This window comes from Phasianus colchicus, chromosome 13, assembly GCF_987193195.1.
Source record: "Phasianus colchicus chromosome 13, bPhaCol1.hap1.1, whole genome shotgun sequence".
Lineage (NCBI taxonomy): Eukaryota > Metazoa > Chordata > Aves > Galliformes > Phasianidae > Phasianus > Phasianus colchicus.
The window spans coordinates 16739055-16754857 of NC_143448.1; the positions used below are offsets into that span (position 1 = coordinate 16739055).

At 38.5% G+C, this 15803-nt stretch overlaps 1 protein-coding gene and 1 long non-coding RNA gene across 4 annotated transcripts in view; one reads left to right on the forward strand and one right to left on the reverse strand.

Annotated features, from left to right (window-relative positions):
* CDH13 (cadherin 13) overlaps nucleotides 1-15803 on the forward strand; it is a 432460-nt gene that overhangs the window by 413243 nt on the left and 3414 nt on the right. Inside the window, exons 12-13 of one of the 2 annotated variants that reach the window (XM_031615494.2) lie at nucleotides 2126-2359; nucleotides 2915-3130. In XM_031615494.2, coding sequence (XP_031471354.1) covers nucleotides 2126-2359; nucleotides 2915-3130 — 450 coding nt within the window. Of the gene's footprint in view, nucleotides 1-2125; nucleotides 2360-2914; nucleotides 5927-15803 lie in introns of those variants that run through there. The other variant, XM_031615493.2, reaches the window with a different exon arrangement.
* LOC149916181 (uncharacterized) lies at nucleotides 6019-15656 on the reverse strand. 2 transcript variants are annotated; one of them, XR_016470655.1, is made up of 5 exons: nucleotides 15192-15656; nucleotides 14710-14798; nucleotides 12740-12933; nucleotides 10954-11017; nucleotides 6019-9070 (listed from the first exon to the last, which is right to left on the reverse strand). It is a non-coding gene; the product is annotated as an uncharacterized LOC149916181 (long non-coding RNA). The 2 variants fall into 2 exon arrangements; XR_016470654.1 differs by having other exon boundaries at nucleotides 6019-9141.

Sequence of the window (15803 nt, forward strand, 5' to 3'; positions counted from 1 at the left end):
TGAGTGTTTCTTATTTCAAAAGCATAACACTGTCACATTTATAAAAGTCATATATTCCCAGTGGAATATTGTGACTGTATTTCCTTGATTCGTTTTTTTTTTGTTGCATTTTTTATGACGTGTGTTAACAAGCGTCAGCTTACGACCCTGACATTTGCTTATTTTTCTTTTGGAAGTCTTCATAAATCACCAAAAGATTTTGTTTAAATCATTAGAAATAAAACAGCCAGAGAATAAGTCATTGAAACGGACAGAAGTAATTTCCTTCCTCCTTATTTGTGCAGAATAGTTGACTGGCCCATGAGCCATATGAAGATAGGGAAACATTAACGTGGCAGAGAAAATGCAGGCGTATCTGCATTTGACAAAATAACAGTACATTCATAATGCTGTTGGCTTCTTAATTTCAAAAGGCGGATTTTAATATTACTGACTTCAGAGAAAGATAAGAAGGACAGTGCATATGACATTATCAGTCCACTGTGGAAATAATGCATTCAAAATTAAAGACAGCAGTTTAATTAAGCGCATGAAAGGCTGGCTTTTATGATCATATTTCAAATACTCGAATGTCTTTTCATCCATTCTGCTGTATGACTTTACTTAATAATATATCAAGAACAAAAAATGTATTGGAGCCTTTCTGCAAATTCAATTAGTCCAATAAAAAGTGAAAAATAATTTCTTTTTCATTAAAAAGAACTCAACCCTAACCCTCCCGATGACAAAGTGAGAGATGAGTGAGGGGGAAAGCTAAAGAACTATCAAAATTCTGCCTTTTGTTATGCATTTATGTGTGCATGAAACAGATGAAGTGTCACCATTAGTATCATTTGTTACTGAAAGGACTAATTGCATTCAGTTACAGTTAGTAGTTTATCAGATCCAGACCACAAGGTATTTACTTCTCTCTTAGGAGGCACTTTAGGTGTGCAGGAGTAATTCCGTAGTTCATTGGGCTGCACATGAAAGTGCTAAACGTCAAACTACCATGACACACTGCACTGGTGCTTTACAGGTTAAGTACAACAGGTTCAATTCTTTCTACCAGCTGAGGGTTTACAGCTGTGGGAAGTGCAGAGATCATAGATGGCGTGTTCTAAGCCAGCAAAATGAGCATCACAAAATGACCCTTCAGTAAGTGCAGCATTTCAAATGGGAAATTATTAAATATGGTAAACAATGCAGCAAGAAATGTGCATTTAGAAAAAACTGAGATCTGTCAAAATGATCTGCGAGGGGATCTGTAATAAGATACTGAGCTTTAGAGTGGAAGCAGTAGGTTACTGGCTCAGCTATGGCACACACCTGTAGTGACTGAAAGCTATTAGTACTTGTCAGATCCTCTCTGACCTCTCTGAAATGAGGTGCTAGCATCAGTTTGGCTCCCAGTGGGCAGCTGTCCCTTCTGCAAACACTGCCAGTGCCACAGCTGGTTTGCCAGTCACAGCCTGGCAATGCTCATAGTGTATCATGGTGGGTAAAGAGCAGCCTCACCTCTGAAGCTGGCTCCTACAGGTCATGGCTGAGACAGGCTGGCAGATAATTTGAGAAAGCTTGAAACTCTACCTCTAACAGAGGGTGGCTCAGGGTAAACAAAAAATCACATTTTCTGCAGTTGCGTGCTGGTAGGTTCCACTTCTGCTAACGTGACTAAATGGGGGCCTGGGTGAGGGTTACTGAGGAACAATCTGCTCCTGTTCTACTTATATAGAGTCCCACTATACAGACTGACTCACCACTTCTGTCATTTTTCCTCCTATTTGTCTCGTCTTTAGTTCTTTTAATACCACACTGTCTATGCAGGAGATATTTCCCACTATGATTCTCTCAGTATGCATTTATGAACAGATTGTTCCAGATATCTATTCATGTCCTAATCTCATTTTGACTTCAGAATACTCTTCGTAGAAAAATTATCCATGCTGTGGAGAAACAGACAGACTGCATTTTGAAAATATAGCAGCAATTTACAACATTAACTCTTCAATTTTAAAAGCAATAATTCTCATGTGACAGAAGAAGGATGTATAAAATTTATTTTCCTCGGCATACATGCAGGTACAAATATGATAAATGTTCACGGAAGGATGATTTAATAAACTCTTGTTTGTTCTTCATATAGGTAACCCTCCTGCTACAGGTACAGGAACTTTACACATCACCTTGGAGGACGTCAATGACAATGTCCCATCCCTTTACCCAACACTGGCAAAAGTCTGTGATGACGCTAAAGATCTCAGAGTAGTGGTACTAGGAGCATCAGACAAAGATCTCCATCCCAACACAGATCCATTTAAATTTGAACTGAGTAAGCAATCTGGCCCAGAAAAGTTGTGGAGAATCACAAAGCTTAACAGTAAGTCCTTTACTTTTATTTTTCACGCATTTAACCCTTCTGCCTCTGCACACTCACCTGGGCAGCAGATCTGTGGATCTGAAGGTGCATTACTTTCCTTCACTGCCTTTTCAGTCGAACTGGGGAAGCAATTAAACAGCTTCACCTGTGTTTCCTTCCAAGAAGGGATTTTTCCTTTGGCAAATAGATAAATTCTTCCCTCTTATGTTGCTTTGGGCATGACATGCCTTAGCATTTCATTAGTATATTTGTTTCTACAGTAATTTCTGCCAGTAATCTGCAGACCAAATAATGTTAAACAAAAGGGACTCTTGAAAGTCCTTCTTTTGATGGGGCTTGGAATATGTTTGCAGTGAGTTCTAAACCCCTGCAAGAATTTCTGTGACTGCCTGTTCTTACTTCCTATGCAATTCAATTTTCTAATCTTTCCTTAGAGTACTCATTTTCCTCTTAATTTCCATGAGTAACTGTGGCATGTCTGATACTGTTTACAAATGCTGCTTCTTATCCAAATGCCCACTGTTTGGCTATTTCTCACCTCCTTATCCTTTGCAGATACTCATGCCCAGGTTGTCCTGCTTCAAAACCTGAAAAAGGCCAATTACAACATCCCAATCTCAGTGACAGATTCTGGAAAACCACCTCTGACTAACAACACAGAACTGAAATTACAAGTGTGTTCCTGCAAGAAATCCAGAATGGACTGCAGCGCAAGTGATGCCCTTCATATCAGCATGACTCTTATTCTTCTTTCACTCTTCAGTTTGTTTTGTAAGTCTTTCCCTTAAGCGTAAGCAATGAATGTTATTTATCTGCTTGTTTTTGCACTATAAGAAACCTTACCAAGAGAGAAGTTAACTTTATTTTTTCCCCGAGGAAGATGCTGTACAGAACTAGGAGGGGAGGGATTTTTCACAGTCAAAAAATAGCAACAAATGCCGGGTTGTCAAATTAAGAAATAGAAGCAATAATTCTAGGAAGAATCAAAGAGAATTAAAGCTAGCATATGATAAACTAAGAAGTACCAGCTGTAGTAACAGATTTCTGAGATGCTTTCTTTCATCTCTCCCCACTTGAATTCAATTCAAAAGCAGACACTGGAGATTAAAAGGTGTTCTTGTAACAATAACTGTTCTGGGTCACCATGAAAATGAGTACCGTCTGCTTCAATCTATTTGTCCGTAAAGTGTGCAAGCAATTGGAACATAAGGAACTTATTCAAGATTCTGGGCTTAGAGACACTTAAACTGATAACCAGAATAGCAAGTCTGTGTTGAGGGAGAGAGAACTGATGTATAAAGGAAGCTTCTGCTGCTTTAGAGAAAGCTTTCTAAAAGTCTTATGAAATTCCTAATCTGAATTAGGAGTTAAAAAAAGAAATCCCCAAGTGACTGAAGAGTAGGAATTGAAACTACAGAAGTCTAACATCCAACCTAGATGTGTCCCTGGCTTGCTTTGTAACAGTTTTCAGCAAGTTTTTAACGCGCTTTTATTTCAAGCTCCTTATCTGCTGAAAAGGAATCGCTCTATCCTATAGCTACAGTAGAAAATCTATTATTCAAGGACTATTACCATCACATAATGTTAGTAAAATGCATTGTATGGTGAATTAACTCCCAAGCCATGGTGAAAGTCCTTATATTCTTGATGAAGTACAATCTACCATTAGGCAGAGATAGAGGCCAGGACAGTTTACAGATCTGAGGCTTTGTGCATGCTTGATTACATATCTTTTCAGGTGTTTTTTTCCTGTACTATATTACTTTTATCTCAGAAGGTTAGCATGAAGGTTATTGTGAGAGAGCTATGTTTGTGATGCTCTCTGAAGATGAAAAGGACTATATAAATGCTAAGTGAAAATTCCCATTCTTTGTTCTAATCAGCGGCATCTGGCTTTGGTTCAGTTATTCTGGGTTTAGTCAACTAGAAACAAATGCAGACTTCAGCTGTTAGAAGTAATATGTTAGAAATATGTGACAGTACATGACAGCGTTGCATCAGTGATATAAAGATGCAGCCCATTGCTTCAAATACATTCTCATTACCTCTTCATAAATGTTGCTGTTGCTGTACTAAACATGACTTTCATCACTGGGCTAACGTTCCTGGACATGATTTGTACTTGAACTTTATTTACATTATTGCATCAGCTCAGACTATAAGGTAGAGAAAAGCATTTTGCTTTTGAAAGCATTCATGTAGCCCCCAATTATATTAAGTGATTAAAAAGCAGTTCCAGGTTTTGCTTCTTGAGCTGCTCTTTTTGACTACAGATCTTCTCCAGCTGAACTGTGGGCAGAATGTTGGCCCCTACGATCTGAACGGTGCATGGTGCTCAGACTGATAAAGGGATTCCCCCTCCTACTGTAAAAGAATAAGTAGCACTGAATTGCCTTGACATGTCTGCACAGTTTCCTAGTGCACTGAGCCTTTTCACAACCTTAGAGTTGTAATTTTAATCTAAGAGTGGAGTGAGGTTCTGTACATAATCTGCCAGCAGTTTGTTCAGTGGTGTGCACTGGTCTGTTTCCTGAGCAAAACAGGGATGAGACACGGCAGGTGAGTTGAAGGGACAAGGAGGGAAGGATCTCCTTGGGACAGAAGATGTTTGGTATGTTTTTTTTTGATGATGCATATGAGAGCATTAATTCTCTAGCTAGGCTTCACCATAGAGAGACCTAACCCTTGGTGCAGGATTGCTTTTTTTTTTTTTTTTTGGCTAAAATTTGCACTACTCAGTTGTGTGTTTTGGGTTTATCCAGTTATGCAGAGAGCTAGTACTCCATGTCTGCTACAGTCATCTTTTCATGCTGGTGCAAAGCCAGCAAGCATGGCAATTATTTTTCTCAGGTATAGATGACTAGATGGAGACATGAAACAATGGTGCCAGGAGCCAGTTTAAATAATGTGGTTCTGTATTTGAACTTGTATAAAATGTGCTGATATCACGGCATTTCAAATTCATTTTCAGACACAGTTCTTTTATAACTGTGATTAGTTCCATCACAATGTTTTGTCTAGTCCAAATATTTATCAGAGTAATCAAAGATTACGATGCCATAAAAACAAAAAGAACTTTAGTGCTTATTGAACAGATGAAATATCCCATTTCTAGTGGTAAGTTATGGGTTTAATTTTTGCAAAAGCCCTTACGAGGCTCAGTTTGCTCCCAGTGTTTATCTTTTATGAGGCTCTTGTTCCTAGGAGGTAAATCCTTCAGTCAAACGAACTTTGTTATTCATGCCAAAGTATGTCTTTTTGTATTTGACATCTGGTGTGAGGATAGATAGCCCCATGAAAGAGCTGTTCGTGGTGGAAGTGCCCTGCATGAATCTCCTCCCTATACAAAACATATTGGTATTATCATTTAAATGGTACAGTTATTATCTACACTTGGAATATGTGCTTCTTTTGTAAGTCATGGCAGAAGACATATGTGGCAGATTTCTCAAGTAACTGAGCGTAGAACTGAAGAGTCTGATTAAAAATGTAATGCATGCAAAAAGTACCACCTATTCTGTAGCCGCCTACGGTGTTCAGTACTGAGGGATAATGAGATACAGACTACAGAGGTGCCCAGAAGCCCTTGGAAAGGTGAATGTGCTTCAAACAAGAAAAGCTTAGGAGCTCTTCTCATCCCAGGTAGGAAATGCAGGATACTGAAGTATATGGGCAGTATATGTTGTTATTCCAGAACAAAGCAATAAGATGTTTGGTGGTATTAAAAGATGGCAGCTGCAGAGTTGATGGAGAGGGGGAAAAAAAAGGCATCTTTGTATATTGTGTACTTACACTAACATAATATTTCTGAGAGTCGCTGAACTGAAGCTGGCAAGACATATTGTTGGCAGATACAGGACTGTCCAAACTTATAGTTAATGCTAATAAATATTGGAAAGAATATTAAATCTCCTGTCATCACTGCAGGCACCATGTTTCAAACAAGACTTAGTGTAACAGCATCTTGTCCTTTGTCAGCTTTTTCTAGCTGCAGATAGGATAGGACCAATTTGTTTCAGATACAGTTTAGAATTTTAGTAATTCAGAGTGAGGAAGAAGAACAGATAGGGTTCACTGTGTAGTCCTTCTCTTTCACTAGGAAACATAAAGCAGTTACTTGAGGAGGATGAGTTGCAGAAAAAGAAGGTATGGTATGGAGCAGGTCTGGTGCTGGGTCTGAGAGGTCCATGCTGTTCCTTACTGCTGTACTGTCTCAGTTGTTGGTCTGGTTGTTTGTTTTTAATGTGTGGTGGTGTTTTTGGTTTTGGCAACCTGCCCGGTGGACTACAAAGGTACAAGTTAACTTGAACATAATAAGCAAAATATTCCATTGCTACGAAGAGAAAATAAGGTGAGAGGCTGGGGGGGGGGAAGTACTGCTATGAAGAAATTAGATGAGCTGCAAGTCTCTGCACTGGAATTAATTTGCTAAACTGAGGGAGAAAGGCCTCAGGTGTGCTGAAAAACAGGAGACTTGCACAGATGTCACTGCTGTGATTGCAGAGATGCCTTAAAGACACTCCTGAATTTAACTAACTTACTATTAATTGCCCTAACTTTTCCTCTTTTAATGCCTGCCCTCCCTTACCGTAGTATTCTTCTGATTTGAAGAATACAATGGTAGTGTCCATACACAAAATGTTTGGTTTTTCTTCCTTGAAAGTCAGGTTTGGTATTAAGTAAGTCATTACAAACATTTAAATGATATTAGCAGAGTTGAATTTATCTGAACACACAGCTAGAATTGCAGTATTCTCTTTCAGTTAGTTCATTTTTCAAAGCAATAGAAGCACCATCTGTATCTCTTGTGCATCCTATGTTATTTTATGCAGGAACATCAAGTGATTGAAGATTGAAGCAATGCATTCTTGAATGGCATGAGACTAAAACAAATCACAGAAAGTCTCAAATGGAAAAGACTTTTAAGATCACGGATCTTTCAGTTTACAAGCCTAGTCTGGTTACATGGAGATTCACTTTTCAGTCTGTACTGTATGTTACTTGGCTGAGTTTTAGACAATCATGTAGTACAGTTAATTCTTTTAGAGCAGAACCTCCCCCTTTCCCCCCCCCAAAAAAAAAATTCCCATTCCACATACTGCATATATCATGTGGGTACATAAAGAAGAAGCTAATTAATCCTACCCAAATAATTAAAAAATACTGACACTTACTGAGTTCCAGGGCTATGGAGCAAGAGAAGGATGGTTTGAGGGTAAAGGGAGTGTAGTCTGTCTTGATAGGAGTCTCACTTGTAACACAGACATCTGCGCCCAGTCTTCTAATTTCCCTGCAGGTGTATCTGTATTGTTGTGCATTGGGGTTTGGGAGCCCACCTAAAATTAATGGGGCTTGAAATGGCACAGAAATCCATATGTACATATATAATTGGAGAGAGGATGTTTATATACCTTCTCATGTAGGTATGACAAATAGGAATACCTTCAAATGATACATAAACATATTTAAAATGTACTTAATGAGATTAAATTTTACTGAGTCAATTAGGTGGGAAATGATGTTTTATGCATATTTTAAACCATCCAAACATGTTCTAGAAGTGGAGCTTTGGAAAAAAACGACTACACTTTAGAAGCTGTGTGTTTGGAGTGTAGAACAGAAAAATATTACCAGCAAATACAGCTACTTCCCTAAAAGCTGTAATACTGTTTGTGATGGTCATTCTGTAGACATGAACATTTAAAGAGATTAGTCTGATAGACCATTCAGTGGCGTGAATTCAAATGAACATTTTATGTTTTCATTTTCTCAGTAGTAACCATTGATATATAATAGTTTGTTTCTTTTCAGAAGAGCTTCTTAACATCAGCTAAATGCTGTCCTGGAGTGGACTACGACTAAAAACTAGAACTGAACAGATGTCCACTTCAAATTTTTTTTTTCTACAATAGCAGCTACACTTCTTGTTGTTTTTTAATTTCTTTTAACTATCATCTGTTTCCTTTGATAATTCCCTACCTCATCACATACCAACACCTCACGTGCTGACAGCTTGCTATTCACCTGTATGTGACACTGAAGATCCGACTGTGCCTAAAAGGGTTAGATGGTGTTGCTCTTCCTCCTCTGGAGTATTTCAGACCTGTATCTTAAAACCCTATCTTATCCATACACACAATATCTATGTGTCACTGGTTAGTATTTACACTTGCCACGCTTACAAATTCCTCTCCAAAATTTTTGATACAAAGCCTGGTAAATTCCAGTCTAGCCAAACTTGACAGTTTTCTTTTCATTTCTTCTCCTCCACAGCTTCAAAGCATACTATTTTTCACTCATTATTACTCTTGCTTAATAAGAGTTTCTTTTAGATGTTTCTTTTAGTATTTCAAGCTGGGATTAGGGTACACCTGCAGCTTTGAACGTGTCTGGACTATCAAGGTTCATGTTCAACTTATTAAAAAATAATAGTAAACTAACCTGTGCTGCTGTGGAAGTTGAGATCTGACTGCCAAAACAGCTGCACGTTGCCTTAAAAGGTTGCACAGGTATTTTTTTTTATGCAATTTATTTTCAGTATACATATGAAAAATTAGATTTGTTCAACATTACTGTGTCAAAATCCGTACTTACTCATTTCATTTGCTGCATATTTTCAACTGTTCAGCTAGATTGATCAGATTAGAGCATCAGAAAATGTATTTCCAGACTGCAGGTAATCACCTCTCTACTTCTTTTGTTTTCAGTGAACTGGCAAAGAAAGGAAGTTTTTGTTTGCTGTTGGTCAAGCAAAGGTGACATTGTTCAGGGAAAGCATCCAGCTAAAATCATTCCAATTTAAAAAAATAAAAGAAGAAAAAACATTGACAGTATCTTAGTTGCTTTATCACAGCAGTTACTTTACCACCACCCCCAGTAAGATGCATGAAATCCATGCCAAATAGGAATTGTGCAAGATAAACATAGTGCTGCACTGCATAATATGCGCTTCTAGAACTTCAAAGCAAACGTAACTAGCCTCTTAGTTAATGAAGTTTTCTCTCAGATAAACGCGTGTTAGTACTACACATGCACATACATTTTGTGTGTCATGAGGGCAACCCAGTGCAAAGTTAGTGAATGTGAGTGCAGGGCAAGGAGAAGCAGAAACAGGGATACAGCAGTGAGCAAGGCTCATGTGAGAAGTTACAAGAGTAGGACTGCCTTGGTGTAAAATCAGTTCTGTTCCAGATCTGCCAGTTTGTGTGTGAGACACTCCGGGAAATATCAAACAGATACCCTTTGAAAATAACTTCTGCCTGAGCAACCTTTTCCCTTGTGCAAGCTGATTAGTTTGGACTGGCATCTTTCTCCCCAGCCTTGCCCATTTGGGCTAATTGCATGGCACGTGCAAGGATTTTAGCACTGAAGTTCAATACTGACATTGATATATGAGCTCCTACTGGAGCTTTGGACAGAATTACAAGATATTCATCCCACAAACACAGCACTAATATACACAGTGTTTTTCCGATCATTAAGAATTTTGGAATCATCTCCTCTTATAATTGGTTTCCCATTTACGTTTGGTGTTACAAGTGGAAGTTTTCAGGAAAGTCATTTACTTTGTAAAAATGTCTATAATTTTATTACCGTTCAGTGAGATCACAAATTTGCTCTAGCCACAAGCATACCTAACATTAAAAATGGATTTCTTAATTGCTCAAGTAAGATTGTACGTTATCTGTCTGAGGACAGTGCTTACAGCCTTCCTAATCCAATGAGGTTTGGCATGAAAAGATCCCGTCATTCTCTCAGAAGACAATTTCCAGGAAGTCACAACTAGTAATCACTGGAATTTGTCATTTCCATCAACATACAGTCATACCTCGGAAGAGGCCACAGGTGAATGTAACTATTTAATAATTATTGTACAGAAATGTACAGTCTGATATACTTTAACAGCATGTGGTGCTGACGCTACTGGTGCTGAAATTCACCTATGTCAAATCAACCAGTGATGTACATGAAAACCATTTCTGTTTTTCTAAGTTCTACATGAAAGCTATATTAATAACTGTGTATCTCACTAATGCCCTTTTATAGACGCTAAAGTCAGGAAAGAAGTACATGGTTCTGATCTCTTCTACCATTTTTCCATTACCCCTTTAACATTACTGAGGTTTCGATAAAGTCCATGATGTAATGCAGACTTCTAATTAAGCAAAGATTAATGTAATATTTCTGATGAGAAGGTAATTAAAGGAAATCTGAAGAAATGGAGCATGCCTGAGTTGAACTCCAGACTCCAGCTGTGTTAACTTTCTTCATTATGTTAAATGAAAATTAAAGGATGAATACATCTTGGGTAAAGTTCACTCCTTCACAGAGGGTCACCGTGAAACTTAAATGCTTTTAAGTTTCATAAGGTTTAAACTGCAATTTAAGAAGCATAGTCTGTGTAATGGGAGAGGTGGAAGGAAGTGATAACTCTGGACTTACGACGTACGCGTCTTTCAAAGCCTTCAGATTAATCAATTGTCTTTTTTTTTTTTTTCATACAAATCAGCATTAGGGATAAATCTTAAATTAGTCCACTGTGGAGTAGACAGGTGGCTACAGTAATTGAAGAAATCAATATTGTAGACACTTACCTTGTATTCGTTGACTTCCTCCTCTTTCAATTTTCAAAGCAATCCAGTATCCGAAACCCTGTGACTAGAAGATTCAAGATCTCAGATCTGTGAAATCTGCAACCAACTTAAGCCTTTTAACATTTCAAACACAACCTACGTCAATTGACTTTAGTGGGAGTAAAAAGGGTATTTTTTTTTTCTATCTTAGGTATCTACATCATGAATCTCCCTACTCCAAACTCACACTTAGACCTGTATTCCTATAGCACTGTAATACTCCATCAATGTGTCCATTTTTTGTTTGTTTTTTTTTTTGACCAGCAAAGCAAGCACAATATTCCAGTGCTAAAATATTAATGCCAACAAACACCATTCATTCATGATAACGAGCAATGCTTTTTTATCTGAGACACGTTAACCATAACAGTAATAATTCAGACACCATGCACATAACTGAAGATTCCATCGTTCCCTCATTATTTGGCTGTTTTATCTTAAAAGGAACATAGCTGAATGTCTCTCTCAGCGTAAAATAGGTAGAACAGAGACCTGTGTGATTAAAAACGGTGACAACCACATTAGAGACTTCAGTGACAGTGATTTCTGGGGAAAATGAGTTCTGTATAGTTATGTTAGCTTTATGCTGCTTGTGCAATCCCCAGGTACTCTTAAGGCAGAGCAGGTTGGCTGTTGGCAATATAAGAACATGATGCATGTGCCATCTTTCTGGCTTTCATGTAGGCAGCTGTACACATCAAATCACTTGTTTTTAATGTCATTTCTGTTTACCTACAACACATGACATGTACTTATTCTTGAGAACAACTACAGATACACTGATGTTATTTATATATGATACTAATAAAATAATTACTAAGCTAATACTACTAATAACTAATGTTTGTTGATGTACAGATCCAACCTGCCAGGTATGGGCTTAGCAGAGCGTTATGTCCATAAAGGAGCTAGTTAGCATAGATTAACAAACATGCTCCTTGTACACAATATTTGCACATTTTATGCTCTTAGTATTCCTTAAATACCAGCATCTTTTATGTCCTGTTGCCAGCTACAAGCTGTAAATCCTGTGTGGTGTAAAATAGACATGGGAAAAAAAATAAGGTTGAAGTCTGTGAGTAAACAGTTGAAGCCTATAGCCTTTAGATTGGCTGTTTAGGTATGAGAATCAAGAACTAACGTGAATAATTTGGCAGCCTTTATATATTTCTAGAACTTTCATTTGGTTTCTCATCATTGGCAAAATAAAGAAAAAAGCAAGCAATAAAACTACCATTCCTGTACAGAAAACAATGATGAATGCTGGCAATCCAGCTGGGTAAATAAAGTGATTTGAAATATGGACCAGATACTTGATCGTATTTGCAGAGAATGTGTAGTAGAGCAGTTATGTTATCTCAGTAAATCTGCTTGTATTTGTCAGTGAGGTTTCTGCACAACACTTTGGTCAATCTTGATTTCTGTAGATTTTGTATTAAGGGAGATACCGGCCGGAATGCTTGTCCAATAACACCAGATATGACTACATGAGAACATCTTTAGGCAGTAAGTCTGTAATTGATAAGCTCTGATATTAACCACAGAAACTAAAAGTCAGTCTAACTTCAGTATTGGCTGCAAGCAATTCTATATCACTGGTGTGTGCAGTAGAAAAAACAAAGATGGATCTGGTTTTGAATATTCTTATTGGACCTAACAAAGTTGAGTATCTACAGAAATTTTACAGCCCATATTTCTGAATATTGAAGCTACTTTAAGAATACAAAAGCAAAGCGTATGTACTAACCTTCCAAAACCACGTTTAGAATAGATTGTTTCAGTACAACTTCTGTTAAGGCTGGTGAAAGAGCTGAGCTGAGTTCATAGCAGGCTTGGCACCCTTTGCCAATGTCACGGTTTTTGTTGATGTATCAGCCAAAGGAGATGTGAAGGAGAAAGCATTGATGCTTGCAGGGAGCTCCTCCTACTACATAGGAAAGCCTGGGAACAAAAGCGTGAAAATGTTTCCTTTGAAAACACGTCAACAAAAGTTTTTATCACTGGCTATGAATAAGAAAAACCATTCACACAGGGACGATCAGTGAACATGCATGCCAACTGGAAGAAGCCATGAAGGAGTTACAGTAACAGAGGCATCAGTGACAGAGTAGGAAAATGCTCTGTACAGCAAAAGACTGGCAGGATATGAAGCACAGTACCTTCAATTTGTCAAGGGCTGTGAAAAGATGTTGCAAAGCTGCTAACCAAGCAGAGCCTAGATAGATTTTAGCTGTTTGGATGGCCAGAGACAGCCCTTTGGGATGATGCATGAGAAAGAATACTCTAGATTAAGACATAACCTAAATACACAGACCTAAGAAGGAGATCCTGTGACAAAAATGCTCTCTAGTTCGTCTCAGTTTTTAAGCTTGAATAAGAGGCAGGATGATGGTGTTGTCCAGAGCAATTAAAGGAAGAACAAGAAGAGGAGTGCTTTAGGGGTAAGATCTAAGAGCTCAGTTTTAGCTGTGCAGAGCTGTCAGCTAAACATCAGAAGGGTATTCGGAGCCAGAGGTCAACATTTTAGTCTAAACAAAGAAAAAAAAACACAGAGAATGCACGATCTCTGAACTGTCAGCACTGAAGTAACCACTGAACGCCCATGGACGGTGTCACAGAAAAGGTGAAAACAAAATGGGGGAAGAAAAGGTTTTCCCAGAAACCAGGGATGGAAGGATTAAGACAGAAGGACATGCAGAAGAAGTGATTTAAGATGTCATGGGAGGATGAGAAAAAGGTGTCGTCATGGGAACCAAAGGAAGCATCAGATTTCCAGGCATGTAATTCAATGTATCAAGACAGCTGGCAGGTCAAAAAGGACGAGAAAAGTTGAGGCAGGGACTAGAGTGCTTCAAGATGTAAGGCAGAAAGCAGTCAGGATAGAGAAGCAAGCAGAGAGAACCAAAAGTATGCTTATATTGTGTGTATGCGTGGGAGAGAGAGAAGGTAGCCTTCAACTGGTACAGGAAAAGAAAACCATATAGCTAAAGCTGAACGAACTAGTTTTAATATATAGTTTACTCAGGAAAGACAAGATGTGTGATAAAGTACTAACATTCATTATATCAATATGATGTAAAATATACATGCTTTTCTTGAGGTCTGCTCATAAATCAACATATATTGCCCTTTATTTACAAGCTGTTGGTGAAGCAGTCACTAGCTGCTTGAATGTGCGTGATACTTATAAATTCCTTGCTGACAAATTTCTCTGAAGTTTCAGCCTATGGACTATACAGAAATTCAGTGCTACAGCTGCTGTTCATTCATCACATACAAGTGCCTGTCCTTAGCAGAGAGACCTCCAGGGATTCAGAGTGCTTTGCTGATTCAAAAGTTAGTGTTATTTTCTTTGAGTCAGGCTTGAACAAAAGCCCTTTAATATGATAAACTTCACTGCAACATAGAAATACTACTTTTCAGCTATCAGAGTCCTGAACTTAGGCTTTTCACTATCCCAGGAGAAAAAACTGTGTATGAGAATTTAGCAGCAGCCAATCCCTAATCCAAACACATTCAAACTTTGGCACTTGTGCTTACGAAGTTCCAATACAGAAGCCTGGGTTCTGTGGCCAGACATTTTTGTGCTACAGATCCCCATGTAGCAATTTCAGATTTTATCCTATTCGGAAATCTCAGTGGCACCTCTCACTTCAGTTGTTCCCACCCATCAGTCCCTCTGTGGATTATTACGTTTGCTTAATTTGCTTTACTGACCTTTGTTTAAGAGAACTGAGGAAGGACGGGATGCTGTGTGCTCTCCAGGTGTTTGTCTTGCTGCACAGCCAATCTGGACAGGCTCCTCCCTAGGTGGAAGAATTTAATGTTTAAGTCAATTCAAATAATGCCAAAACAATAAGAAGAAACAAAAGGTAAAACAACCTTATCAATAATTATATTAAGCTTTACTTGTCCCAGAAGGAGAAGCAGATAAGTGAAGATCACAAGGTGACATCCCATAATGACCACTGTGGTACTGTTTTTCCTGCATCTGTGACAGAATTATAGGTACTTCTTCATTTAAGAGTAAAATGCAACACGTACTAGAGAAACATTTTGCATTTCCTGAGTATGTGTCAGTTTTGATGTGCATATCTGACTTGTAAAAGTCATTCACCCATTGGCAGGCAGCTGTTCAGCCACTTCCAGGAAAGCAGGGCTCATCACACACAACCAACTTGGGAATGCAAATGGTATACCTCTGTATGTCCTTCCCCCAGCTCTTACTGAGGACCATGATGTCAGAGGGTAAGGGATACCCTGGGGTCAGCTGTGCTGGCTGTGCTCCTCCCAGCACCTTGTGCACTGCAGACGCTCACTGGCAGGGCAACCTGAGAAACAGAAAAAGCCTTCATGCTGTATAAGCACTGTTCTGTAACAACTGTAACATCATTTTGTTTTCAGCGCTGTTTCGATCACAGAACAGCCAGTAAACCAACAGTGTGCAATCAGAAATTGTACTTGAGAGGAGCCACACCAGCATCAATACCAGGCGAGCTCTAAGCTGAGCTCCTGAGAACTTCAGCTATGTGTTCAGCTAGTATCAGCCTTATGTGTTTTCACTGCAAAGCTGAGTATTTGCAATTCAGTAGTGTCCTCGTGCTGCCAAATGACTTTGGAGGAAGGAAACACATTAGCTCCAACTGTTAGATTAGTTCCTAATATTTGGTTTTCTATGCTTATTTACTGCCTCCGTATTACCAAGGTACCCATCTAAAATAGGAAGGATCATTCAAGTTGTGCTACCTTCACTTAAAATAATAAATAATCTAAAAGGTTAGACAACAAAGGTAAGATTTACAATTCTGTAG